Raw genomic sequence first — 27,217 nt, forward strand, 5'->3', positions numbered from 1 at the left:
TATGAAGTGTATCTGTTTATGTTCTGCACAGAATGTTTTAATATTTTCATTGTATTCAGAGATTTGAAATTACATTAAATAGTAGCAAAAGTTTAAACATAACAAGTCTAAAACGTTTAGGTAAAACATCGTTTCTTCATGACATATGTAGTGATTATTATACGAGCTTGTGTGTGGTACTGATTTTACAAAACGAGTGTCAGGTTTTTATATTGCCCGAGCAAGAGCGAGGGTAATACATTAATCCTGACACGAGTTTCGTAAAATCAGTATGATTCACACACGCAAGTGTAATAATTTCTTTATTATCCATATTATTATTGTAAATGTTTTATGAATAACAAGGGCCGTCTCAAAATGTTTCAGCCACAACTGAAGGAGAGGACGAAATAATTTCACATGGAATGTCATGTTATGACGTTTCAATTATGCACACTTGTTATTACATGTGTGCTTCGTAAAATAAGTATTACTCAGAAGTGAGTGTAATAATTTCTTTATTATCCATATTATTGTTGTTATTTTATAAGAATAACAAGGAATGTATTGTTTCAATCACAACTAGGAGACTACGAAATGACATATTTCACATGCACAGTCAGAGCTAAGACTGGAGAAGCAACATCATGTTATGACGTCCCTTCACAAAATTACGTCATTACACTTGTTATTACATATGTGTTTCGTATGATTATTATTAACTCAGTTATGTTGAAGTTGAACCATGTGGATAATAAATAGCAACGTTGAGTCATCAGTTTTAAGGTTTGTATGAACATTAAATGTATAAACTGAAAGGAATATATCTAGCAGTTCCATCTTCTTTTGCATCCTGACACTAAGTAACTGTTTAATGCACATTTTATCACCTCTTATTGATATTGAGTTAAATTTTCAGTTACCTCAAAAATGGTAAATGGTTTTATTGCTTCAAATTTCAAAACAAAACTCCAACTAAAATTGATTACATGTATTCTTCCACCTGGTGTAAATAAATTGTTGGCTACAGTTCAAGCTGTAATAACATAACCTTTTACATAATATACAAAGAATATCTTCCACATTTCATCCACAATGATTTGTTTTCACATTTATTAAGGTACCATTAAACCACCATTCCCCATGTCATTACCAATAATGTAATTCAGTTTAGAAAATACGCAATGTAGCTCTTCATTAAAAAAATTTTTAAACTATTGAAATGGGCTACTGGGTGTCTGACATTTGGTAATTGTGACATAAAGGAAATCCACTACATGGTACCATTAAACCACCATTCCCGAAGAAGTTGTTTTTTGTTTAACTGCACCACTAGAGCACATTGATTAATTATCATCGGCTATTGGATGTCAAACATATCGTAATTATGACTCGTAGTTATCAGAGGAAACCTCCTACAGCCAGGGATCTTTTATATGCACTTTCCCACAAACAGGAAAGCATATACCACAGCCTTTAACCAGTTGTAGTGCACTGGTTGGAATGAGAAAAAACCCAATCAGTTGAATGGATACACTGAGGTGATTCGATCCTGTGATGAAAGCACCTCATGCGAACACTCAACCAAATGAGCTAAATCCCGCCCCATGTCATTACCGATAACATAATCCAGTTTAGAAAATAGCTCTTCATTAAAAACATTTTAATTTTTTTATTAAAATGCCTTTTCAGATATCTTATGATTACAAGTAGCTTGACCTCTGTAATATTTAAATAACCCATTGGGTTGAAGTTACTTGTTATTTTTAGTACTAAATGGGGTGGGACGTAGCCCAGTGGTAAAGTGCTCGCTTGATGCACAGTCAGTCTGGGATCGATCCCCATCGGCGGGCCAGTTACGCTATTTCTCGCTCTAGCCAGTGCACCACAACTAGTATACCAAAGGCCATGGTATGTGATATCCTGTTTGTGGGATGATGCATATAAATGATCTCTAGCTACCAATGAAAAAATGTAGCAGGTTTCCTCTTTTAAGACTATATGTTACAATTACCAAATGTTTGACATTGAATAGCCGATGATTAATAAAACAATATCCTCTAGTGGTGTCTCTAAACAAAACAAAACTTTTAACAGTACTAATTGATTATGGTCAAAGTGGTATGCTGCCATTTACAACAATAAAATGAGGCAGTGCTCTAGCTTAAGGGTAGATATCTCAACCTTGTGGTCGATCTATATTGTTTTTTCGCATGGTATTTATTAAATGATTGTACTTACTAAAAATAGCAGTCTGAGTCATGTAGCCATCTACACATTGTCCCATTTTTCAAAGAATATATTCTGACCTAGAAATTGCATTGAAATGTAAACAAATGGTAATTGTGGTGTGTGACCTTCAGAAAAGCCACACTTGGAAAGCACAAAGTATGTTAAAACTCTAAAGAATCCTTAGGACAGATTCTCACTCCAGCCAGTGCACCAGGACTGGTATATCAAAGGCTGTGGTATGTACTATCCTGTCTGTGGGATGGTGCATATAAAAGATCCCTTGCTGCTAATTGAAAAGAGTAGCCCATGAAGTGGCGACAGCAGGTTTCCTCTTAATATTTGTGTGGTCCTTGACCATATGTCCGATGCCATATAACTGTAATTAAAATGTGTTGAGTGCGTTGTTAAATAAAAACATTTCCTTCCTTAGGATAGACTGATTGTTTTTCAGTTTTGAGTGATGCAGCTAAACCTTGTGACAACACAAAGTACAGTCAAACCTGTCTTAGCAGCCACCTGTACTCGGCGGTCAGCTGCCTTAAGTGGCCACTTTTTTCCCTCCCAAACTATTTATAATGTAAATGCTCCTGTAATAAGCTGTCACCTGTCTAACGTGGCCAGCGGCTACCTAAATCAGATCCCAAATCGCCAGAAAAGCGGCCACTTACTATGACAATACATTGCATGAAGTAAGAATTAAATAATTAAATGGAAAAAAAACAATCTTGTTGAGAACAGTTAATTTAATACATTCCATTTGCATTATTTCTGAAGGAGAGGACATGTCAAAAGTTGATTTATATTCAACTGTGAAGCACACATCCGTTGATTAGCAGTACAGATGGTAAAACAAGAAACAACAAGAAATGTTTTAAAGACTATATATGTGGAAACCTGTACTCAGCGGCCACTTTTGTCTACTCCCTTGTGTGACCGCTTAAGACAGGTTTGACTATGTTTAGAATCTTAGGATAAACTGATGGTTATGATATGTTTTTCAGTTTTGAGTGTATGCAGCTAAACCTTGTGACAAGAAATAACCCAGCTGCAACAATGCTAAAGGTCAGGACACACTTTGCTACTTTACCATGTCCTGTGTGTTTCACTGGCTTGTTACAACCCTTTTGTTGGGTATTTAGAATATCCAAGTCTTCTGGTGTGACCAGATCTGGACGGATCAATCTGAGAACTTCAGTTGCTGCCCTGATGCCAGACTGCACAGCACCATCCATGTAGCCACACCACATTGTTGCTGTTTCGGTTCCAGCGAAGTGCAACCTAGAAGCAAATAGAATACAGTACTAGTTGACTAAACAAGACTCAATAAATTTCCACATAATTTAGCTATAACTTAGGCTGTAATAAGTGACAGAGAGGTTCCTCCTTTGAATAGCATGAGACATGTACATTGATGTAGCATTAATTTTAATTGATAGTTCAGGAGTAGAGAGGATCCCTGGAAGAGTGCCACGGTTGGGAAAGAAATGGGAGGATACGACCACTAACTATGACTGAATAAAAGACCTCTTTATAGGCGCATCATCAATTTCTGAGAAAACAGAAAGCATCCACAAACAATGCACTTTACACATACGTATAGGAATATATATGATGTTTTCTTCATTCTATCTGTTTCGCATGTCATTATTTTATTTAAAAAAAAATTAACATAGAATTCCTTCACTTACTTTCCAAATGGTTGTCTGAGCGATCTGGAGAAATACTGCATTGCCCCAGTGGTGGCCACCCCGACTGGTCCACCCTCGCTGTAAGGTTCCCGACTCCAGTCTTTTTCAATGTAGTCCAGATATGTAAACACCTCCGGGCCAAAGAAACGAGACAGCGACTCTAAAACGCCTCGTTTACGTTCATCAGCCTGTAAATTAAAATGAACAATAATTGGTTTGTATTGAAGGTTTTATGTGGTTTTCATTACCTCCCCCCCAAAAAAAAACCCCATTGTACTCGACAATTAAGAAATGCCCCAACTCCATAACATAAAGTTTGTTTAATGACACCACTAGAGCACATTGATTTATTAACCATCGGCTATTGGATGTGAAACATTTGGTAAGTTTGACAGTCTTAGGGAGGAAACCTGCTACATTAGTAGCAAGGGATCTTTTTATATGCACCATCCCACAGACAGGATAGCACATACCGTGACCATTTATATACCAATCGTGGTGCACTGGCTAGAACGAGAAATAGCCCAATGGGCCCACCGACAGGGATTGATCCCAGACCGAGTGCGCATCAAGCGAGTGCTTTTACCACTGGACTGTCTCACCCCACCATACAATAACTTACATATGCACATTAATATTCATGATTATTTGGCTAAAGTTCTCAGATAGTCATTAAAAAATATATGTATTGTTAAAATCCCCAAAACAGCTTTATATTAATAAACTGCTTTCATAGGTAGTGTCTTGATTATAATTTATACTTAATTTAATACGTTTTAAGATAAGAGTTTTACTTACGTTTAATTGTGACCATTGCACTGCTTGTCTTGCTGAAATGAAGGCAACTAGTGCAGGTTGTTCTTTCGCAGAGGTGGCGTCGTAGACAATGCAGAGAGGACCACTGTCGCAGTGTTCAACTGTACTCGATCCACCACTTGTTACAACTTCTCCCGACCAACCATTTGACCGCCAAAATGCCTAGATAAAAGATGTGAATGGTTTTGGAAAGGAATGAATTAATTGTTTCATCATTTTTTGTGAAATAAGTTGGATGTATAGGATTGTTTGTTTTAAAGAAAAAAAAATATTCTCAGCATTAAAAATAGACGTTTAATATGTATGCGAAAAAAACCCATCCTTAAATAATTTTTATGAAAAGATCTTAATAGTTTATAATTTAAGATATACATTTTTTTTTACCACCCATATTTTGTTAAATTAATTATTATTTTTTATTATTTGTATGTGTGTGTGTGTGTGTGAATTTTACGTTTGTTTCACCACTAAACCTTTAAGAAGGGACGTTTTCTGGACAAGAGATGGGGAAAACATAATTACTTGCACATCTTAAAAGATATCGTCATTTTGATCATATATAATTTACTTGTATCCCAGCTATTAGTTTAAGCCACATACCGTTTGAAATGTTACTATGATTTTGATGGTGCTCCCAAGTGGCATCCTTCGTGCGTAGTCTTGTTTAAAGACCGGAAGCTGGGGTTCAAACTGTATTTTTCCTGATGTAAAATAAGCAAAATTAGATTACATACATTTTCAAGATAAACATTGATGGATATATCAAAACTGAATTTTGATAAGTCATTGTTATTAATATATAATTTACGAAAATAAAGGAATAGTACACGAGTGGCTTTTAGATACCATTTATCTTAGAATGATATGTATGTAAATTAAACTGGATACGTTTTTGAACCACGGGTATTAATTTCATCTGACAGCTTGACTTTGACATCTAGGTTATCACCAAGAAATATGTTAAATGTATTCAAATTGATCGCTGTATAATATCACAAATCTCACACTGTTTTTTCCAGTGGATGTGTATAGTTTGGTTTTTTTTTGTTAAGAAAGAATTGACATGTATCGAGATTCAGAAGAATTACAGGTTCACAGATCTGAGCATTTGTAATCAAGTAAATATATTATAACAGGCGCGGATGCAGGATTTCTAAAAGGGGGGGGGGGGCGTCCAAATGTGATGACTCATCTCTCCTTTTACACAGCGCGCCTCTTACAGTTAAACTCATCATGCTCGAATTTACAAGAGGGGGGGGGGGACCTGGACCCCCACCCCCAAACCCCCCACCCCCGGATCCGCTACTGTATAATTACAAGCCAACCATAAAAATAAGTTGCGTTTCTTTTGAAGTTTAGTATACTAGTATATACTTGTTTGTAACATGAAGTGTGTAAACCTATGGTTTATTCAATTAAATTTAAAAGAAAGAAAGAAACGTTTTATTTAACGACGCACTCAACACATTTTATTTTCGGTTATATGGCGTCAGACATGGTTAAGGACCACACAGTTATTGAGAAAGGAAACCCGCTATCGCCACTTCATGGGCTACTCTTTTCAATTAGCAGCAAGGGATCTTTTACATGCACCATCCCACAGACAGGGTAGTACATACCACGGCCTTTGATATACCAGTAGTGGTGCACTGGCTGGAACGAGAAATAGCCTCAATAAAATTTAAAACAAAATGCGGATGACATTCTATTGTTTAAATTCATCAGCATCATCATAATAATAATCAGATAATTATATGTTCTGGTAAAGACTTTTTTTTTAGTTCATTTGTTCTGGTAAAGACTTTTTTCTTTCTTTCTTCCTTTCTTTCTTTTTTGTTTGGGGGGGGGGGGGGGTCTCTATTTTTGTTGGTGAATGAGGTGGGGTTTGTTCATGGTCGATACTTACCTAGCAGGCTAGGAGGAACTGTGATGATTACTCGTTTAGTCTGATACACTCCACCCGCGGTGGTTGTTACAATCACACGATCAGATTCCTGCAATCAGTTTTTGTTCAGTCATTGATTTCCATTTATATATGTATGAATCGTACAAAAACGACAATGATTATATACTTTAATTATTGTTATAATAAAAATATGATCTCATTTGGTGTTCCTTTTGAATATATATTCTCTTCATCTTAGCATTGTTATAAAACAAAAAACAAAACAAAAAACCGATTTTTCTTTCTTTTTCTTTTTTTTTTGCTTTGAGCTTTCCTCTTTAAAACATTAAATAACAAAAGTATATAATTTTGAATTACAAAACTGTATAGCATAATCAAAATCGTATCTGCACATGGCAGAGTCGAAAGGATGTTTTATGCAAGGTCGTGATTGTTTCTGTAGTTGACTATCAGGTGCTCGTCCCTGGGAGGACCGCTACTCTAGGGATCCGTCACATGTTTCATCCCTCTTGCACCGCCTGTAGGAGGACTGCCATCCCAAAACTAGTTTAGAAACCCCAAACTTGCACATGACAGAGCTCAATGAAATATATAGAGTTGTGGTGTCGTGCACTCATGAATCAGTTTTCGAATCAATAACAGTACTGTTACTCTGTAAAGTGCATATTTTACATTAAATATTTAGTTTTTAGCCTCATGCTCCAATATCCCCACCCCACCTATTTAGTATTAGAGACACTAATTCGACAACAAACACTTCAACAGTGCTTTTTATTCGTACCTGTTTAATATTCACAACTGGACTTTTAAGGATAACAGAAGTCTCGTCGATAATAGCTGCCAGTTTTTGTGATATTTGTTGAGTGCCACCCTGAAACAAAAACGTTTTTGTGATAAATACATATAATATATAATTTAACTAATAAACCTGATTAATTAAGACTTAATTAATAATTAAAAATACCATTAGTGTTTTAAATCCACCATCAGCAATTATATTTTTACCTGCACCATATTTAAATTTATATATATGTTTAGACTAAATATACAGATAAGAGGGTGGGTTGGGCAGAAGGGCTACTGCGATTGTTAATATTTAAAACATTTACTAGTACGTTGATAATGTTGCTTGTACCTTAACTTTCATTTCCTGTGCTGTATTTTTTGTTGCCTCGACCAACTGTTTTAAACCTCCAGCTGCGCTCAGATATGTGAGAAAGTACAAGAAGTTTACTTGGGATGGCTCTGCTCCCAACAAACATCGCACACAGGCATCGATCGTGTCAGACGCCCCTAAATACACAGACAGGTAGATAAAATAAAGTAGAATAACATTAAAATAAATATGTATTAAAAAATTTGTATTAAGAAAAACCCTTTAAAAAGCCCCTCAACAACTACTGATATCATTATTCAAAATGATGAAACACATCTGTAGTACTTGTGAATAATATTGGTGCCTAATAGTACAAAGTACGGGACCAAATCAGACAAGCCACAAATTGCAGTCATAGTAGTCCAGGGGCGGGATGTAGCCAAGTGGTAAAGTGCTCGCTCGATGCGCAGTCGGTCTGGGATCGATCCCCGTCGATGGGGCCATTGGGCTATTTCTCGTTCCAGCCCATGTACCACGACTGATATATCAAAGGCAGTGGTATGTACTACCCTGTCTGTGGGATGGTGAATATAAAAATATATTGGTGCAAATCGAAAAGAGTAGCCCATGAAGTGGCGACAGCGGGTTTCCTCTATCAATATCAGTGTGGTCCTTAACCATATGTCCGACGCCATATAACCGTAAATAAAATATGTTGAGTGCATCGGTAAATAAACATTTCCTTCCTTCATAGTAGTCCCTATACTATCCAACAAGTGGATTAAAACAAAAAATAATAATTAAATTAACGCAACAAAACAAGCATAATGTTACAAAATCTAAGTTAGTCATAATGGTAGTATACAAACTTGTTTACCTTTAGTCCAAAGAGTGTTTTTGTACGTCTCAACTGTCATGGCATCCCATATTTTAGCATTCTTACATTTCCACGGATCTTCGGCAGTTATACATTTTCTCATTTTATCCACCTGTTATTGAAATAAAAACAGTCTGATCACAAATTAACATAGCATTTACGATAACTGGTTTAAACATTTTAATATCAATTATGCGTAATTTGTTATCTATAAAATCTGAAGATTAAAAAACCCCAAAATCACCGTTGACCATTCACATGAAAGATATATGGGATAAAAGGCAGGGTTTATATTTACGTTCGGAATTAAAAGTGGACAAACATTGAAAAGTAGATAAGTATGGACATATTGTCTCTATTGAAAGTTGAACAGGACAAAGATAAAAACTTAACATATAAAGAATGTAAATGAACATTTAAGTTTATATTCCATAATAATTGATTAAAGGGGAAGCTTTGCGAATTTTCATTGATTATCAAAATATTACAGGTGAAGAACCTAGCTGTAGTTCGCTTATAGAGGGACGACATTTTAAAAACACTGTTACCTGTGCTACACGAACATGATTTAAAATGAATGAATTTCGAATACTTTATATACGACATACAATGAATTACTAGTATATGATCCTTGATACACAAATTATTGTTAATTAAAAGTTAAACAATATTCTGAGGCGTAGCCAAAGAGGAAAAAACGCCGAGGAAAACCCAGACCTGTAAAATAAATATCAGTGTCATGGGAAAAACAAATCTGTGGAAATTCCAGACGAGGCAAGCGACTCGACTGCCTCATGCTGGCTACGCCATTAATATTATGCATGCGTATAGTGTAAAATTACATATTTGGAGTTGTTCTTTTCTCCATACTGGTTGTGTAATATAAAGTGTCTTTTACAATATTTAAAAACACAAAGAGCCTATTCACATGACATTTGACAGACTGCGACCTTAAATGGACATACCCTAGATTTTAAACACTAAGGTATATTTTGGACTATTATAGCCGTTTTTGATAACTGAAATCATACTCTACTTAGATTTTATGGTTTAGATTATCAATGTCCATACATTCGAAATGTCTTTGGTCATCCTGGTGTTTTTAATATCACAAAAGGCATTTCTCATATTTTTAAAAACGCACGTGCTTCTGAGAAGTAACAGTTATGGAGTCGAGTTTTAGTGCATTTTCAGACGGTATTTCACCATTTCAAAGTCACAGGCTCATGTTTCACTCAGCTGTAACTTTATCCAAATGTGTTTCAGGTTTGTACATTAACTAAACTAGTGTTAATTTTCACGGGTTGAAACCAGTATGTATCCCTTTAAAACCTCGGTAATCGGGTCATCCACAAAAACTTCTCAATGTGTGACAGTTTTGTATTAAATATTTACATTGCAATGGGGCTAATAACTCACTCGGGGACATAACAACAGCTTCTTACCCGTGACATGAATCTGTGGAGATCAAATAAGGCTAACATCGACAGAGACGGAATGTCGGCGTCGTAGGTTCGAATCTTGTGGTCGCCCAGTTGCATGAACTTTATGCCCTCAGTGAATTGTGTGTAGGTCTCCAGGTTCAGCTCGTGTAACAGGGACATGATGTGTGGTTGGGATCTGGAAATATAATTTACACTTTACTATACTTACTAGTAATACTACATGCTAAATGTATGTTCAGTTTTCGTTTGGGTATTATGTTTAAAAAGGATGTTAGACGCGTGTGCAGGAATCTGAACAGGGGTGGGGTTTTCACTGTCGCTAGCGAAGTTCATAAGGGGGTCGAAACATGTTGCCCTGGAAAATGTATTGAAAAAAAAATGCTTGAGCAGGGGAGGTGCGATATCGAACCCAAAACCCTCCCCCTGCACAGGCGCCTGGATGTTAACTGTGCTTTTTACATTATTCGGTTAAAATTATACCGTATTTTAGTTAACCGTTGTTGGTGACGTTTGCTGTAATTTAGTAATCAATGTGGTCGCTTTAACGATCACTTTAATAACCACCGAGATATCTGTTTCCAATATCTGTCACATGTGTTCAAGTATTTTTTTTTTTTTGAACAGTGGAATTGTTCAATGTCATTTGCGATGGTGCAGATGATGGTGGTAGGTAACGCTGAATATGTTCTTTTGAATGCGATTACTTGCGCCATTATGTATATATATATATAAATATATATATATATATATATATATAAATTGTCGTCATGTTAAACTATCTCTTAAAAATAAAACATAAATTAAAAATTTGAGTATATGCTATTAATTCTTCAGTGTGATGTGTGGTATGCTAAATCAAAATAATCCTTACTTGCTGACCCACTGGCCTCCCAGGTCCCACACATCGGCGCCATTAGCCGACTTGATGGAGACGGTGTGTGTTCTGCCGCCTACACGATCTACAATAAATATAATCAGTATCTAATCATAACTAATGGCAATTATTTAATTCTGAATTTATTGTCAGCCTATTACTACATACTGACATAATTCTCGACCACAATGAAGCATTCCTCTTGTCGGTTACCTAGAAAGGGTTGATGAGTGCTTAAATTTGATATATCACAAAATGTTTCTGAAAACTGAACTTTGATGACACCCACTATTTAGTGTTTGTGGGAAAGGTTATTCAAAGTTAAAGTTTGTTCTGTTTAACGACACCACTAGAGCATATTGATTTTATTAATTATAGGCTATTGGATGTCAAACATTTGGTCATTCTGACATATAAATCTTGGAGAGGAAACGTGCTATATTTTTCCATTAGTAACAAAGGATCTTCTATATACACCATCCCACAAACACATTCCACAACCTTTTATATACCAGTCGCGGTGCACTGGCTGGAACGAGAAATAACCCAATGAGCCCACTGATGGAGATCGATCCTAGACTAACCTCGAGCGTTTTACAACTATAGTCCATCCCCATCATTCTATTAAAATGGTGTTTTTGTTTGTTTGTTGTTGTGGGGTTTTTTTTTGTGTTTTTTTAAAATAATTTCAGTTTGGTTTGACGTGAGAAAAAAGTAAAATGTTTTGGCAATAACATAAAAAGTAGGCCTACTGTTTTTGTGTGCAATTACAAATCAATCGGCTCTGAAATAAATAACTTGTACAATTTAGTAGATCTCATAGAATGAAAAAAACCAAAAAGGCGTTCCCTGTGGGACGGACTATAGGCTATATCCCGCCTCATGTCATCCGTTGTTCCGTGTTTCTGTTTTAATCAGATACTTTATCTTGTAGATGCGTATGATTGTACTGTATTAGCCATTCTTACGGAAACCAATGATGATATCACCATACCCAGATATCACAATGAGAAACTGGACACGCTGGGGTTCAAGGGTTGAAAGGAAGAAATAATTTTTTTTTATTTAACGACGCACTCAACACATTTTAGTCACGGTTATATGGCGTCGGACATATGGTTAAGGACTACACAGATATTGAGAGAGGAAACCCGCTGTCGCCACTTCATGGGCTACTATTTTCAATTAGCAGCAAAGGATCTTTTATATGCACCACCCCATAGACAAAAAGAGAAGAAGGAAATATTTTATTTAACGACGCACTCAACACATTTTATTTACGGTTATATGGCGTCAGACATATGGTTAAGGACCACACAGATATTGAAAGAGGAAACCCGCTGTCGCCACTTCATGGGCTACTCTTTTCGATTAGCAACAAAGGATCTTTTACATGCACCACCCCATCGACAGGATAGCACATACCACGGCCTTTGATGTACCAGTCGTGGTGCACTGACTGGAGCGAGAAATAGCCAATGGGCCCACTGACGAGAATCGATCCCAAACCGACCGCGTATCAAGCGTGCGCTTTACCACTGGGCTACGTCTCGTTCAAGGAATGAAGACAACGTTTAAAGGAAGCTGACTCTAAATACCCGAACTTAGCAAAGTTATCATAGCTGGGACAGGGATGTTTCTCAGGTACCATGCATTCAGGCAGAAAATGTCATGTACTAATTACATTAATTAATGATTAGGCCTAATTGATTGCAGTGCGGAGGCTAAATAGGCCTAGATGAAAGAAAAAACTACCAGCGTTTTAATATACTATTTCAGTAGTAATTTATATGTCTGTTTTGTATGTTTAGAAAAGCCCATGCGGTTATACCTTTAGCTTCTAGGACAAGAATTCGAATATTGGGATCCCGCTGTTTTAAATGATAGGCAGCCGTCAAACCAGATATTCCCGCGCCAACAACAATTGCATCAAAAAGTTCCTCTTCACTCATTTCATGTGTTTTGTTGTTCACGTTAGTTAGTTAATACTATAGTCAGTGATGTTATCCACAACTACTTCTGTACCGAGGTCCAGATATATCAGAAAAAGGTCATCTTCTAGACTATGTGACCGTTTTATCCTTCCCTTGTTTATACTTCTGTTTTATCTTGTCAGGTGACCAGCTACTCCAGCAGTCATCCTGCAGATTGCGAAATCTGCGCCTTGTGATATTTTTTTTTTTCACGATCTTGGAAATTATTGAAGAATATTGCTTTGTGTTAAAATGATAAGCTAAAGTTGTAATGGTTCTTATGTATCTAAGCAATGTGTTATCCCCGGTACTAGAGCAAATCTTCCAATTCGGGCAACTTGAAACGATGGCAACATTCCAGGGCCGTAGCTAGGATTTTTTTAATGATTTTCTTTTGGGGGGGGGGGGGGAGGGGGGGCAACTGAGTTCCTAATAGTCTAAAATTCCTTAAACGGTTAAGAAGAACATTTTCTTTATGTTTCTATATTTTTTTCCCGGATTTTTTGGCTTGCCCCCCCCCCACCCCTTGCCGCTCCTGCTAGCCTTTCAGCAGTAATAAGTGCAAGGGTTAGCATCATTCCACTCACAGTATTAGTTGTACTCAGGCGCGGATACAGGATTTCTGAAAGGAGGGTGGGGGGTCCAGATGTGATGAATGATCTCTCCTTTTACACAGAACAGTTAATATAATCACGTTTCCCCTTAAAGGTTATGGTCAGTTTTCAAAAGGGGGGGAGGGGTCCGGACCCCTGGACCCCCCTGGATCCGCTACTGGTACTTCGTGTAAAAAATGTGTGTCGATTCGTTTGCTTCTCTATATATAGCTGTTTGGCAGTAATGCTAATATGAATAAATTATTCAGACGTTTATGCTACTACAAATATTAAAATGTCTGAAAACACACTGCATCTGCAGACACTGGCATTCTAAACAAGAACAAAATATTTATTATCTAATTTTAGTAGTTAAAGAGGCTTTATGAGTCGGAATCATATTACAATGACAGCACTCAGGAGTAGATATATTTTGCTGGCAAGTATCTGTGCACGATTGTGGATGAGAAGAACAAGGATGTTTAGCACCAGCACCGCTCTGCGAACTGAGAAGTTTCAATAACATGGATCACAGTTCTCATATCAGCCTCTTGTTTATATTACATATATTATTATATAACATTTAGTGAAATATCTTAAAATATCGGTGAAATAAAAGTGTTATCAGTCACTCAGTGATGATAACACATTTTAGAGTGAAAATTTCACTATTTCACTCTAAAATGTCAATGTAGAAAGTGTTATCTTCACTGTAAGAAAGCCGGATCTATTTTGCTGCTGGCATTTTAAAAATAAAGGTAAATTGCCAAAAGTTATATAATAAATAGAAAATGTCATGGGTTTTTTGTCAATTATGATTTATATATCATCTCGTGAAGTTTGCAATCATAGCACACTCGTCGCGCAAGCGCGACTCGTGAGAGATGATTTCAAACTTCACTCGATAAGATATAAATCCTATTTGACAAAAAAACATGAAATATCCTCTATACCCGACTTTCAGTTTTATCATACTACCATATAGGAGATTTTTTTTTTATCGCTAAGAGTCTAACTCGGAAATATCCGTAATCTGCCGAAAATTACCGAATACACTCAATTCAAGAAAGATAACTCTAACTGATCTACCAAATGTATCGAAAAACAAAATATATCCCGTTAATTTCACTTTTTGCACGTTCTATTCTTGTCTGTTTCGTAAGAATGTGACAAATCATTAATACACATTGGTCTTATAGTAAGAAGTAATCGAAATGTGGTTTTGCGAGTGAACAACATTGGTCGTTCGCTGTGATGCGTATAAAATAGAAAATAGCAATTCATGCATGGGCGTTTCTTTGATGTAGCCTTTTAGGCCCCTGTCGAATGCTTTGCACGTGGACTGGTGAAATGCATTCTCTTGTTGTTTTCCAACCGCGATGAGGTTCCGTATTCGCCATGCCGTTACAGTTTTGACTGTATGTGCACTAGTATGGCTGGTTCATTTGAGTTCTGTATTCTTTCACAAACTCCCCGAGCAAGTTTTGTCATTTTCCAACGAGAGGGAGGATGACATACAGCAGTCAATGGGTGCTGATCTTGAACTGTTAAAAGTTCGCCATCATGAAGAACTCAAGTCTGACAACATTGGGTCTATTCCAGTATTTGTTGTGGAAGAACACCATGAAGGTTTATTATTTTTATTTTATTTATTAAAGCAACATTACTGGCTTTGTAGGTCTATTGTAAAATGCTGACATCTTTTTAAGAATGTTTACTTCCATATTAATTTTTGTTTGTTAGAATATCAATGTGTACATATAAGCACATGAGGTGCGGGGGGGGGGGGGGGGGGGGGGGGGATGTGGGAAACTGCCCTCCCCAGTGTTGTAGTAAATCTTCACATACGGGCAAAAATTATAAGACATTCATGCAAAATGATCTGGCATGAAACATTTTTATCATGTATTTCCATATTCTACTCTAATATCAATTGTAATCCATGTAAAATGCCTATTTATCTGTATCAATTGTAATCCATGTAAAATGCCTATTTATCTGTATCAATTGTAATCCATGTAAAATGCCTATTTATCTGTATCAATTGTAATCCATGTAAAATGCCTATTTATCTGTCTGGTATTAATGCAAATATGAATAAACATGGTTATCCAGATTTGGGCATTTTTGTTTAATTTGGGCAAAAATCACCCACCCACCCTGCCACACACACACACACACAGCCTATGTGCTAGAATATACAGTCACGCCGTATACTCAGCTCCCCTCTTTTTATTATCCATTATCATTTTCATTGACAGTTGTAAACAATGTCAGTAATGTGGGTTGAATGTCAGCGGTAGACTCGTTAACTAGCAGAATGGCAGTGGCGTGACATCACTAATGGTAGGTTTAGCGCTGAAACAAACACAGTGACGTAACAAAACATTGTCTTGTGATTAAAATTTGACCAATCAAGATTATAAGAAGCAATATTTCCTGCAGAGATATTGCAGGAGATATCACAAATTATAGTGCCAGCAATATCTCCTACAAAAGCCTTTAATGGATGATAAATTCATGTAGCAACATTTAGCTGAATTTGTTTTAACTATATACAACAGGAGCAGATCTGGATCCATATTTTAGGGGTGATTGGTGCAGCTACACTCATAAAAAAAATATTTGCCAGGCTGTTTGTAGTTTGTGTCGATAAATGATCCTAGATTTATTGGACACATGGAATGAGATCTACCCCCCCCCCCCCCCCTTCCCCAGATAGCTCTCCTTAAATCCATCACTGGTTGTAGGCCTATATGCGTGAACATTTAAATTTTATATTCTGCTGTAATAATGCATGTAATTTTTGTTTTCAGTATTACGGTACTGGTTTGGTTCAGCAGAAAAGGGACTCATTCCTAAGGAAGGAAATACTCTGGTAATTACACAAACTTATTAATACCCATATTTGTTTATTTACATCCAAAACTTTTTGCTTCAGCTGGGCGGTATACCGTATATACCGTTCGGGTGTCGGTATTGTGTCAGTACCAATTTACCGGTCCTAGCAAATCTGAAAATACAGAAATTTCATTATTGAAAAATATTCTTGCCATTAAATAAAAGACTATAAAAATATAACTGATGACATTACACTAACACAAACAGGCTGACAAGAGTGAGGGCATTTCCAATAAAAGTTGGAGGAAATTTAACACAGAAAATCCAACATGTCAACTTGTCACATGAACAACGTGCTGATACTGGATTGCCAAATAATATAAACATTATGCAAGCATGCGTTTATAGAGCCCCCCTAAAAAACAACAACAAAAAAACAACAACCCCAAAACCCCAACCCATCCCAACCCTGCTCGATATTGGTATAGGTCCTGGGTTTTTGTCAATACTGAATACTGCACCGATACTGAAGTAAATTGTCCCCCAAATACCGATAACGATACCATTACTGAACATGAAATGTTAATACCACCCAACTCTATTTAATGCTGAAAAGATTTATGAAAACAACAATTATCAATACATTGGCATTATTTTATACCTTTTGTTTCCCCACACAGACGTTGAGGGGTGGGGGGAACTCTTCACAGCTATTCTGACAATCCAGAAGCGGTTAGTCTTGTATAACCATTAAAACAGTAGTGAACATGCCCCATGTGTGATTTTAAAAATAAACATTGTTTTTTTTGTTCATACTTGGGCTTTGGTAGGTAAAAAAAAAAACCCACCCACTGCCAACATGAAATTGGAAACAGTGTTATACATTGTATGATTGCTAATATCACTGAGGGTAGTAACATGTTGTTACATTTGTATTTTATTGTTTGTTACAGTGTTCCTACATTCATTCATTCATTCATTCTGGACAGGACGTAGCCCAGTGGTAAAGCGTTCGCTTGATGCGCGGTCGGTCTGGGATCGATCCCCGTCAGTGGACCCGTTAGGCTATTTCTCGTTCCAGCCAGTGCTCCACAACTGATGCAACAAAGGCCGTAGTATGTAATATCTTGTCTGTGGGATAGTGTATATAAAAGATCCCTTGCTGCTAATCGAAAAGAGTAGTCCATGAATTGACGACAGTGGGTTTCCTCTCTCAATACCTGTGTGGTCCTTAACCATATGTCCGATGCCATATAACTGTAAATAAATGTGTTGAGTGCGTTGTTAAATAAAACATTTCATTCATTCATTAATTCATTCATACTTATTTTCATGCTCCATTTAAGTTTTAAGCATGCTGTCCTGGGCATAAACCCATGAGCTATCTGGACTGACTGTCCAGTACAGTGGGTTAATGGTTAGTGAAAGAGAAGTCGGTGTAGTGGTCTCACACCTACCCATTGAGTTGATAAACTGTTTTATTGGTTGTTACAGTGTTCATTCATTCATTCATTCATTCATTCATTCACTCTGTTACATTTCAGTTCCATATTGATGGCCATTCTGATGCAGCAACCCCACTGTTTCTTGACATCATCCCTCTCTTCAGACGGCCGAAATCCAGAGAAGAAGTCTTTAATATGATGCAGCGGAATGATGTCTTCATTGCTGTAAGTAGTATATGTATTTGGTACATCAGATCCATTTAACTGATTGTTTTTTCCTCTCATTCCAACCAGTGCACCGTAACTGGTCAAAGGCCATGGTATATGCTTTCCTGTCTGTGGGAAAGTGCACATAAAAGATCCCTTGCTGCATTAGGAAAAAATGTAGCGGGTTTCCTCTGATGACTGTGTCAGAATTACCAAATGTTTGACATCCGATAGCTGATGATTAATTAATCAATTTGTTAAACAAAACAAACTTTAACTTTTGTTGTACAGGAACTTTAACATAGTAACTTGTAGGAAAGCAAAATGATATAATGTTTAATGACACCTCGGCACACTTCAAACTATGGCTGTTTAGGGAATAATTATGTTGTATTTGATTAATTGTGCATGTTAATGCTGGTTTTACTGTAACAAGAGAGGAAACCTACATTTTTCCATGAGTAGCAAGGGATCTTTTATATGCACCATCCCATAGACAGGATAGCACATACCACAACCTTTTGATATATCAGTCATGGTGCACTGACTGGAATGAGAAATAGCCTAATGGGCTTTCTGAAAGAGGTATCCTGTATCTTCTCTCTTTTATTGACCAAGTAATTTTGTTTTCCAGGCTGCAGGGCTGGGAAAGCTGATTAACCGGTACATCTGGGTGTGGCCGTCCTGGGACGAGCAGAACCACGCATCGGCTCACGAGGCCTTCGACATGGAGGCCGGTATCTTCGCGGGAAACGGATCCACCAGACTGTGTGGCTGTGTCAAGTCTCACTTCAACAGCAGTGACAGTTTCTGTGTGAGGCAGGATCCTGTCAAGGACGACTACATGTCGGTTCCGATAAACAGGTAGAGTTTTTATATTATAACTTCAGGGCTTCGAGAATTGTGATAAACATCCACTAGCCATGAGATCAGTGTTTTGAGAAAAGTTACTAACCATAATTAAAAATTCACTAGCCCTACTTTAAGCAAACACAATTTTATTAATATAGAGATTATTATATGAGCTTGTGTATCGTACTGATTTTATGCAACAGGTGTTAGGATTATTGTATTTCATGAATAACAAGCTATAGGGCCATGTCAAAATGTTTCAAACATCACTAAAAAGAGAAGATGAAATGACGTCATTTTGATAAGCGTTTACACTGGGGAAGCCGCATTGTTATGATGTCGCTTCACAAAATGAAGTACACGTGAAATCATTATGACACGTGGGTAATACTGGTTATATTTCCCATAATATCTTGAGCTACAATGTATGTGGATAATAAAATCAGATATGTCACCTAAAGAAGGATATAGAGCTTAAAAAACCTTAGATTTGAGGGGTGTGGGTGCGGGGGGCAGGATATCTATATTTACAAAATACACTTAAATGCAGTATTTGACCTTTTTTTCACTCACCATCAGGCATGGCGATAGTAGTTATTTACTAGCCCAGTACTGAATATCACTAGCCATGGGAGTGGGGCAACCATAATCTAGAAAGCCTGTTATAACCCATATGGGGAGGAGTGGGACGTAGCCCAGTGATAAAGCGCTCACGTTCGGTCTGGGATCGATCCCCGTCAGTGGGCCCATTGGGTTATTTCTTGTTCCAGCCAGTGCACCACGACTGGTAAAACATCCATTGCTACTAATGAAAACATTTAGTAGGTTTCCTCTCTGCGATTATATGTCAAAATTACCAAATGTTTGACATCCAATAGCCAGTGTTTAATAAATCAATGTGCTCTAGTGGTGTCATTAAACAAAACAAAGAAACAAACCCATATGGGCCGAGAGAAGTGGGGAAAGAAAAATTATCTTACTTGGGGAAAAAAAAGTTTTCTTCCCCTAAATATGTTTTGACATCATTATAAAAAAAAGTTTGTTTTATTTAACGACGCCACTAGAGCACATTGATTTTTTATCTTATCGTCGGCTATTGGACGTCAAACATATGGTCATTCTGACACTGGTTTTTTTTAGAGGAAACCTGCTGTCGCCACATAGACTACTCTTTTACGACAGTCAGCAAGAGATCTTTTATTTGCGCTTCCCACAGGCAGGATAGCATAAACCATGGCCTTAGTTGAACCAGTTATGGATCACTGGTCGGTGCAAGTGGTTTACACCTACCCACTGAGCCTTGCAGAGCACTCACTCAGGGTTTGAAGTCGATATCTGGATTAAAAATCCCATGCCTCGACTGGGATCCGAACCCAGTACCTACAAGCCTGTAGCCCGATGACCTAACCACGATGCCACCGAGGCCAGTGATGTTATAATCAGTGCTTCACTATAGGCTTTGATGTCACACTGTTAGGCAACAACAAACAACCATAACTATTTTATATCCATTCAGTTGGGTTTCCCCAAGTTTAAGGGCCATAATTATGTCAAAAATGAGTCGTTCCCCATGAAACTTGGATCTGTTACTCTATATCATAAGGCAATTGATTAAAAAAAGTCTGGAAAATTATTGGGCGCAGACAGATGCAGGGAAAAGCTATAGTATTTAGACTGGTAGGGGACCAAAATATTTTAAAGCTTTTATGTGTTTGATTGTATGTGGTATTATATTTATTTATTTATTATATTTTTATTACACAGAACAGACTGTGGTCTGATATTCTCGGGCTTGGTAGAAGGTGTTTCAGAAACGAAGGCCATTGAACTGTTGAATGAAGGAAATTGGCTAACTGCCAAGGACAATGTGATCCTTGATATAGACGAGGACTACTACGGCTGTGAAACTGTTCTCCAGACACTCGAGGATGCTAACATCACCCTTGATATGGTGAACAAGCTTTCCAGTCGAATCCAGTATTTATTCTGTCCGGTCACTGTGATACAGGAAACGGCTGCCGACGACTTCTTCCACACGATAATCGAGATCATTCTTGAAATGAAATCACATTGTGGGAACTCGCATTTCCAGAAACAGTGTACAGGCTTAAATCTACACAATGCACTTGTAGGAATGATTCCCGACCTGCTGGACAGTGTTTACAAAGAACACGCCACAGGGATGTTGTGCCAGGGAAAACACGACCTCATGAACGGATTGATGGTTCAGACCTTAGTCCAGCATTTAACGACTTTCACAACGCCACAGCTGAAGGTGTTGTCGGAGATTGGTGTGTGTCTGGAGACGGCCGTGACGTCATTCATCGAGTCGTCGGATGGTTTACGCTTGTGTCATGGGTCGAATCTTCCCAACGAAACCATCGTCCTTTACCACTCTCCGACACCGAAAGAGATTCAGGAGAGGACTAAAACCCTTCACTCACTGTTGCATTCTGGGTCGTTTACTCCGCACATGGTGACAATATGTAGGTCAGTACGAGACGATTATACCCCACGTAGCTATTTCCATAAAATAGAAGGCGATATTCTCAAAGTCCTGCATGAGTCATTTTCAGACATACACTGGGCGACGGTGTATTATGACAAACATCTGCTGGGAGGAAAACGTGGCTGGCCACGGCGGCATCACTAGAATTACCGCAACACAAATTATGGCAAATATCCAACCCCCTGCAATTGCCCACGACAATCGACAATGCCGTAGAGGTTTTCATTCTCCACGGCACTTTTTTGGTTGTTGAGTCTATTACATTTATTTTCCACAGCATGTTTTTTGCATTACCAATGCCATGGAGTTTTTCATTCTTCACTGCACTTTTTAGCTGTTGACTATATTACATTTTTCCCTCATGGCATGTTTTTTTGCTGTTGACTATATTACATTTTTTCCTCATGGCATGTTTTTTTGCTGTTGACTATATTACATTTTTTCCTCATGGCATGTTTTTTTGCTGTTTGACTATATTACATTTTTTCCCCATGGCATGTTTTTTGGCCATGGACATTTTCTGAATTGCAGGGGTTGAATATCTGTAGCATTATCCTCTTCTGTTAGTAATCTGATAAAAAAGAACAACTTGTTTCATTTATATGAAACTAAAAATAAAATTTGTATGAATGTTTCAGAAAATCATTTTAGGTATAAATGTTAATTTGAAGATGTTCATCTCAATACATGTTTAAACAATTTAAAAACTGGTTTTAATGACAGAACTAGATGAAATGTGAATGTTTACATCAGTTTGTTTTTTGTTTTTATAAAATAAATTTAATTTTAATTTAATTTAATTTAGTTTTAAAAATGCAATGAGATGAATATCCGTGTGTACAGCTAGGAGCGAAACGGTTTCAGTTTATATTATATATATATATATTTTTGTTCTCCATTCACCAATTCATTTATTCTTGAAAACAATCAAGCTGTCACACCATATAACACCATAACCTGTAGGTCCATGGATGGGCATGTTATTCCTGTTTAAATCGTGGCATCAAAATTGGTCTACATGCCGGCCTTTGGGAATTGAAAGTTTGCGTAAGCTAACCCAAATATGGGTTGCGCAATTATTTTTCAGATCACCCATTTCAATTTGCATAACCCATTACAAGTATATGATTATGTTAACACAGTGATAAATGATGGTGTAAAATATTTTTAAATGTCTTTATTTTTTTTTTGTGAGAACGAAAAATGGTTTAGGCAAAACTAGATTTGTGAGAACAGTACGTGAGTGAAATAATCGTTTGTGCAATTTTCAAAGGCCTGTACGTGTCAGTTCCATTTTTATTTGAAGGGACTGTCAAAATTGTCTTCAAATTTAAAACTTTAGAACAACAATGATAAACTTATTTTCATTAGAAAGTACACCCACTAATTTTATCGATTAACCAAATAAAGCTATTGCACCTTTTGTCTTAACATTAACTCCCTTTCTGTCCTGGAGAGGCAATCCAGGTTGCTGGACTGTGTCCCTAGGACAATGTACTTGAACCTTAATTGGATATATAGGCATTTCAAATATTTATAAGTAAGTAAGTTGTATTTTTGAACTGCCATTTGTACCATTGTAACCATAGAAATCAATTAATGTTGTAAAAGGGAATTTGTTTTACATTAGAAGCAGACCCTAATCTAGAATTGAGAAAGTAGAAATGACTTGTGATTAAAATAGGCAAATTAACATTTATCAGTATTATTTCTTAGTGTTTTGTCATGTTCCATGCTAATTTGGAAACATTACAAATTATACACTGTTCATTATATTTCGTTATAATATACTACTACTTCGGGTAATAAAATTTGATCACAAGTTCAGTGATTGAATATTTTCATTAAAAACATGTATTTATTACACACCAGTGTTAAGATATTACTCATGTCATAACAATTACTCAATATCTAACTAGTGCAATATTGGCATGAGCAAACTAGCGCAGTATTTTTTTAAATTTTATTTGAATGTCATGTTGCATGTCCCTGCAATAAAATAAACTGGGTGCATGACTCATCCTGTACAGTTTACAAACACAAGTAAACATTAAGTGCAAAATTGCTATCACAGTGTGGAGAATGTTTTGTTCAGATATTATTAACGTATCTAACCGTGTTTGTACAAAATAGTGTAGTTTAAAAGTGTAACATTAAGAAATCTGGACCTATTGCATACAAAGCCGAAATGATGATGTGTCGTCAAACTGCTACTTTTTTTTCCTTTTTTTTTTATTACGGCGCTATGTACAAAATGTCAGCATCACATCTAGTCAATCCTATTCACTCATCTCAGTCGTTGCTAGTCCGATCAATAATTTAGTCATTACTGTGAATTTGAACACCTCATTAACTGACAATTAATGTAAGATTCGCGATAAAATCTAAACTACTTTGATGATGTCTCGTTGCTCATTGTGACGTTGTTAAAGTTTACGTATGACGTAGATCACTTGCTGACCCAATTCATAGAAAAATAATGTGTAGTAGGTCTCGATATCTGCTTACTTCTGCATTGTGGTTTGTTTGCAGTTGGTTTGTAATAAATAAAATATTAAACGAGCTTGCCTATCATACCATTTTTATGAAACTCATAACTGTTCACTCGTTTCATAAAAATAGTATGACAGGCAAGCTCGTTCAGTATTCTATATGTATTAACTGATAATTAATGTTACAAGAAAATTAAAGTAATAATTTGTATTTTCTGGCATTACTGAAGTAAATCTGGCCAAGGACTAAACAACACTGGACTAGTCCCTGCTACTAGCGCGACATGGTGCCAAACTAAAACCATGGACCGAAAAGGTGTTAAGTGAGCTAAACAAGTTGGTATCTTGACATCAGTTGTGTGATTTTTGTTTTTTAAATAAAATTAGATTCAAAATATTACGGTCACTTAAGGCTTCTCACTACAGCAGATAACTGCTAGAGCTGGGTGGTATTGAAATTTTAGGTTTGATATCGGCATCAGTATTTTTGGGGTGATTTACGTCGGTATTGCTATGATATTCAGTATTTATACAATACCAATACTGATACCGATACAAATATTGAGCAGTATTTTTGGCCTTAAATGCACGCTCGAGTTAAGTCTCGCCCGCTAATTTCATCTAATATAAAATTAAATTCCATACACAAGCCTCTCATCTCTCTTCTTTTCAGCCATTTTGTGTTCGTCAGATAGATTGTTGGTGCTTTATTAAATGGCTGGAAATATTTTTTAATAAATTGTTTTCGGTATTTTGATATTTGCTTGATATGGTAACTTGGCTTTGACCTGATACCAATACTGAATAGTATATGTGGTATACCCCCCAGCTCTAATAACTGCGACTTTTGGTGACAAAACTTTTACTTTCGCCGGCCAGATTAGGGCCTGGTTTAAGTATTAATTCCAAAACACAGCATTGTGATATGTATTACCATTATTAGTGAAGTGCACTATATACTCTTGCCATTATTTTGCTACATGTTTATGCACAAGACTGTACCTGTAAACTGATTACCCATTCTAAATTAGTACATGTATATGGTGTTATTTTGCCACTTTCATTGTAATATTACTATGGTGACGATAACAGTTCAGTGATTACTTAACATAAGGATTGTTTGATATGTTCTTTATTTACTCCAAAGTTTGAAATATTACATTTATGTCATTTTGTAGGTACATGTATAATCATGTTGACTTTGTTTATCAGCCTCATCACAAAGATAATAATGTGAATGTTTTGTTTGTTATTTATACATTTTGTTTTTGACATTAAGATGAAATATGAATGCTTGTTCATGGATAGTTTTATAGAACTTATAAGGTGGGAATAAAAGTGCATTGGTTGTTTTTTTGCTGAAATTTGTTTGTACATAAATTAAAATTTCCATCCATGTTAATTTAGTACACACCCATTATTCATTAACTCTTGCCCTTTGCTGTCATTTTGGAACCTATTTTTTGTTCTTTATTTTTTTTTGCGGGGGAGGGGGGAACCAAATGGTGAAACAACATGCATTACAATATGTCCTGTCACTCTTGGATGAAAAGGTTAAAATATGTAATAATTTAAACAGGACGTACTGTATATTTTTAATCATCTCTCTCTCTTTTTTTTCTCTCTCTATATATATATATATACGTGTGTGTGTGTGTGTGTGTATATATGTGTATATATATGTATATATATGTATATATATATATATGTATATGTCTATGTATATGTCTATATGTATGTCTATATATATATATATATGTGTGTGTATGTGTATGTGTATGTGTATATGTATGTGTATATGTATATGTATATATGTATATATATGTATATATATATATGTATATAAATAGTGTAATCAATATGTCATGGTGTGGGATTTAACTCAGTTGGTAGAGCTCTTGCTTAGGTTGTAGGATTGAATCCCCTTAGCAGACCCATTTTTTGTGTGTGTCAGTAAGTGCTCTACGACTGGTATGTGCTGCCCTGCCTGTAGGAAAGTGCATATAAATGCTTCTTTCCTACTAATGTAACAAGATACTTGATATGCCTGTCAGAAGTAGGTTGCAGTGACCTAATTATGGTATTTTGAACATGCCACCATCCCTAGTTGTACTTGCATGCAAGGTTTGATGATCCAATATGAATTGATAAGAGATTCCAGAAATGAAAACGTTTACAGAAGAATGGACCATGCCATACCATAATAAGACCTGTCAAAGATGCCATCAGGGGCATATAAAAAATGTAGCTACTTTCGTGGAGATGTGCAATGTATGTTAAGACGTCCAAAAGCCAATGGTTAATTAATTAATTAGTTGAGTCGTTTAGCATAACTTTCAATACAAGATGTACAGACAAGCCCATTATAGTCTACTGCACTGATTAGATCTAATTTATAGAACTAGAGATATATATATAATTATATAATAAGAAATATAAAAATTAAAATAATTTAAATTGTTTGAAAGTTGGTTATAGTCAACTCCCATTTTAATAGGGATGCTTATTCTGTACTTGTATTCTATAATTGCCATTATAAACAGTTTGCTGGTATAACAATGTCATCAAAAGTTATCTCTCATAGCTTGCATATGTAATTTTACCAATTAGTAATACTTCAATCAGGGGTGGGAATTCTCCTTGGTTTTCCTCTCATGGAACATTGCATTTTCTCACATTTTAATCATCCTTGCCCCCGGACCCCTCTAAATTTCCTCTTTTTTATAGTTCACCACCCTGGACCCCTCTAGATTTCCTCTTTTTTTACAGTTCACCACCCCGGACCCCTCTAGCTTTCCTCTTTTTTACAGTTCACCAATTCCCACCCCTGTTCAATACATCATAAATTACTAACAAAGATACAAGAGGCATATTATAATATTTAGGTGCACTAGCCCATTTTGCATTGTCAAATGTACATGAAATGCAGTGTCCAATTTAAAATATTACATAATGCTCAAGGGGTGGGAAGGTGTACGTCCAAACGTTATGTAGCGTTACTTAACACTTTATTTTTTTCTTTTCTTTTCATAAACTCTTTGTCATGGTGACAGTGTTTAACGTAGGTAGTTATAACTAGACGTATTACACAATAAGGATTATAAATTGGGTTTAAATGTGCATAGATCTGCGCTTCCACAAATCACAAAATCGTTAAAATTATATTGCACCCATCGCATGACTCGCATAGCTAGGAGTTTGGGCAAGTGAGTAGTTAATGGTCTAAAACTCCATAAACAGTTAAGAAGAGAATTTTCTTTAAGTTTCTATAATGCTTTCCAGATTCCCCCCCCCCCCCCCCCCCAGCTATGGCCCTGCTTGTTTATTTGTGAATATGTGTGTGTGTGGTCTCCTAGTGTTACATAATATTTTGGGGGGTGTATTGTCTAGCG

At 36.4% G+C, this 27,217-nt stretch overlaps 2 protein-coding genes across 2 annotated transcripts; one reads left to right on the plus strand and one right to left on the minus strand.

Moving 5' to 3' along the window:
- Positions 1-3,188: 3,188 nt before the first annotated feature.
- LOC121379713 (probable flavin-containing monoamine oxidase A) lies at positions 3,189-12,865 on the minus strand. The gene is made up of 11 exons (XM_041508363.1): positions 12,745-12,865; positions 10,911-10,998; positions 10,040-10,214; positions 8,595-8,706; positions 7,757-7,914; positions 7,403-7,492; positions 6,622-6,709; positions 5,316-5,416; positions 4,698-4,877; positions 3,900-4,087; positions 3,189-3,489 (listed from the first exon to the last, which is right to left on the minus strand). Exons 1-11 carry the CDS (start codon positions 12,863-12,865, stop codon positions 3,195-3,197), a joined length of 1,596 nt encoding a protein of 531 aa, XP_041364297.1. The 3' UTR covers positions 3,189-3,194.
- Positions 12,866-14,583: 1,718 nt separating this feature from the next.
- On the plus strand, positions 14,584-23,898 carry LOC121379922 (UPF0489 protein C5orf22 homolog). Its single transcript, XM_041508604.1, has 5 exons — positions 14,584-15,108; positions 16,296-16,357; positions 17,865-17,990; positions 18,607-18,836; positions 20,589-23,898. Exons 1-5 carry the CDS (start codon positions 14,859-14,861, stop codon positions 21,475-21,477), a joined length of 1,557 nt encoding a protein of 518 aa, XP_041364538.1. The 5' UTR covers positions 14,584-14,858; the 3' UTR covers positions 21,478-23,898.
- The last annotated feature ends 3,319 nt before the right edge of the window (positions 23,899-27,217 follow it).

The sequence above is a fragment of the Gigantopelta aegis genome, chromosome 8 (genome assembly GCF_016097555.1).
Source record: "Gigantopelta aegis isolate Gae_Host chromosome 8, Gae_host_genome, whole genome shotgun sequence".
In the NCBI taxonomy this organism is placed as follows: Eukaryota; Metazoa; Mollusca; class Gastropoda; order Neomphalida; family Peltospiridae; genus Gigantopelta; species Gigantopelta aegis.

Excerpts from the sequence above, each read along its gene's own strand:
- LOC121379713 (XM_041508363.1), bottom strand. The coding sequence starts at position 12,865 with ATGAGTGAAGAGGAACTTTTTGATGCAATTGTTGTTGGCGCGGGAATA. Across the intron at positions 6,710-7,402 it reads CAGTTGTGAATATTAAACAG|GAATCTGATCGTGTGATTGT; the intron begins GTACGAATAAAA and ends AACTGATTGCAG. Across the intron at positions 5,417-6,621 it reads AGTTCCTCCTAGCCTGCTAG|GAAAAATACAGTTTGAACCC; the intron begins GTAAGTATCGAC and ends ATTTTACATCAG.
- LOC121379922 (XM_041508604.1), top strand. The coding sequence starts at position 14,859 with ATGAGGTTCCGTATTCGCCATGCCGTTACAGTTTTGACTGTATGTGCA. Across the intron at positions 16,358-17,864 it reads CTAAGGAAGGAAATACTCTG|TTCCATATTGATGGCCATTC; the intron begins GTAATTACACAA and ends GTTACATTTCAG. Across the intron at positions 17,991-18,606 it reads GGAATGATGTCTTCATTGCT|GCTGCAGGGCTGGGAAAGCT; the intron begins GTAAGTAGTATA and ends TTTGTTTTCCAG.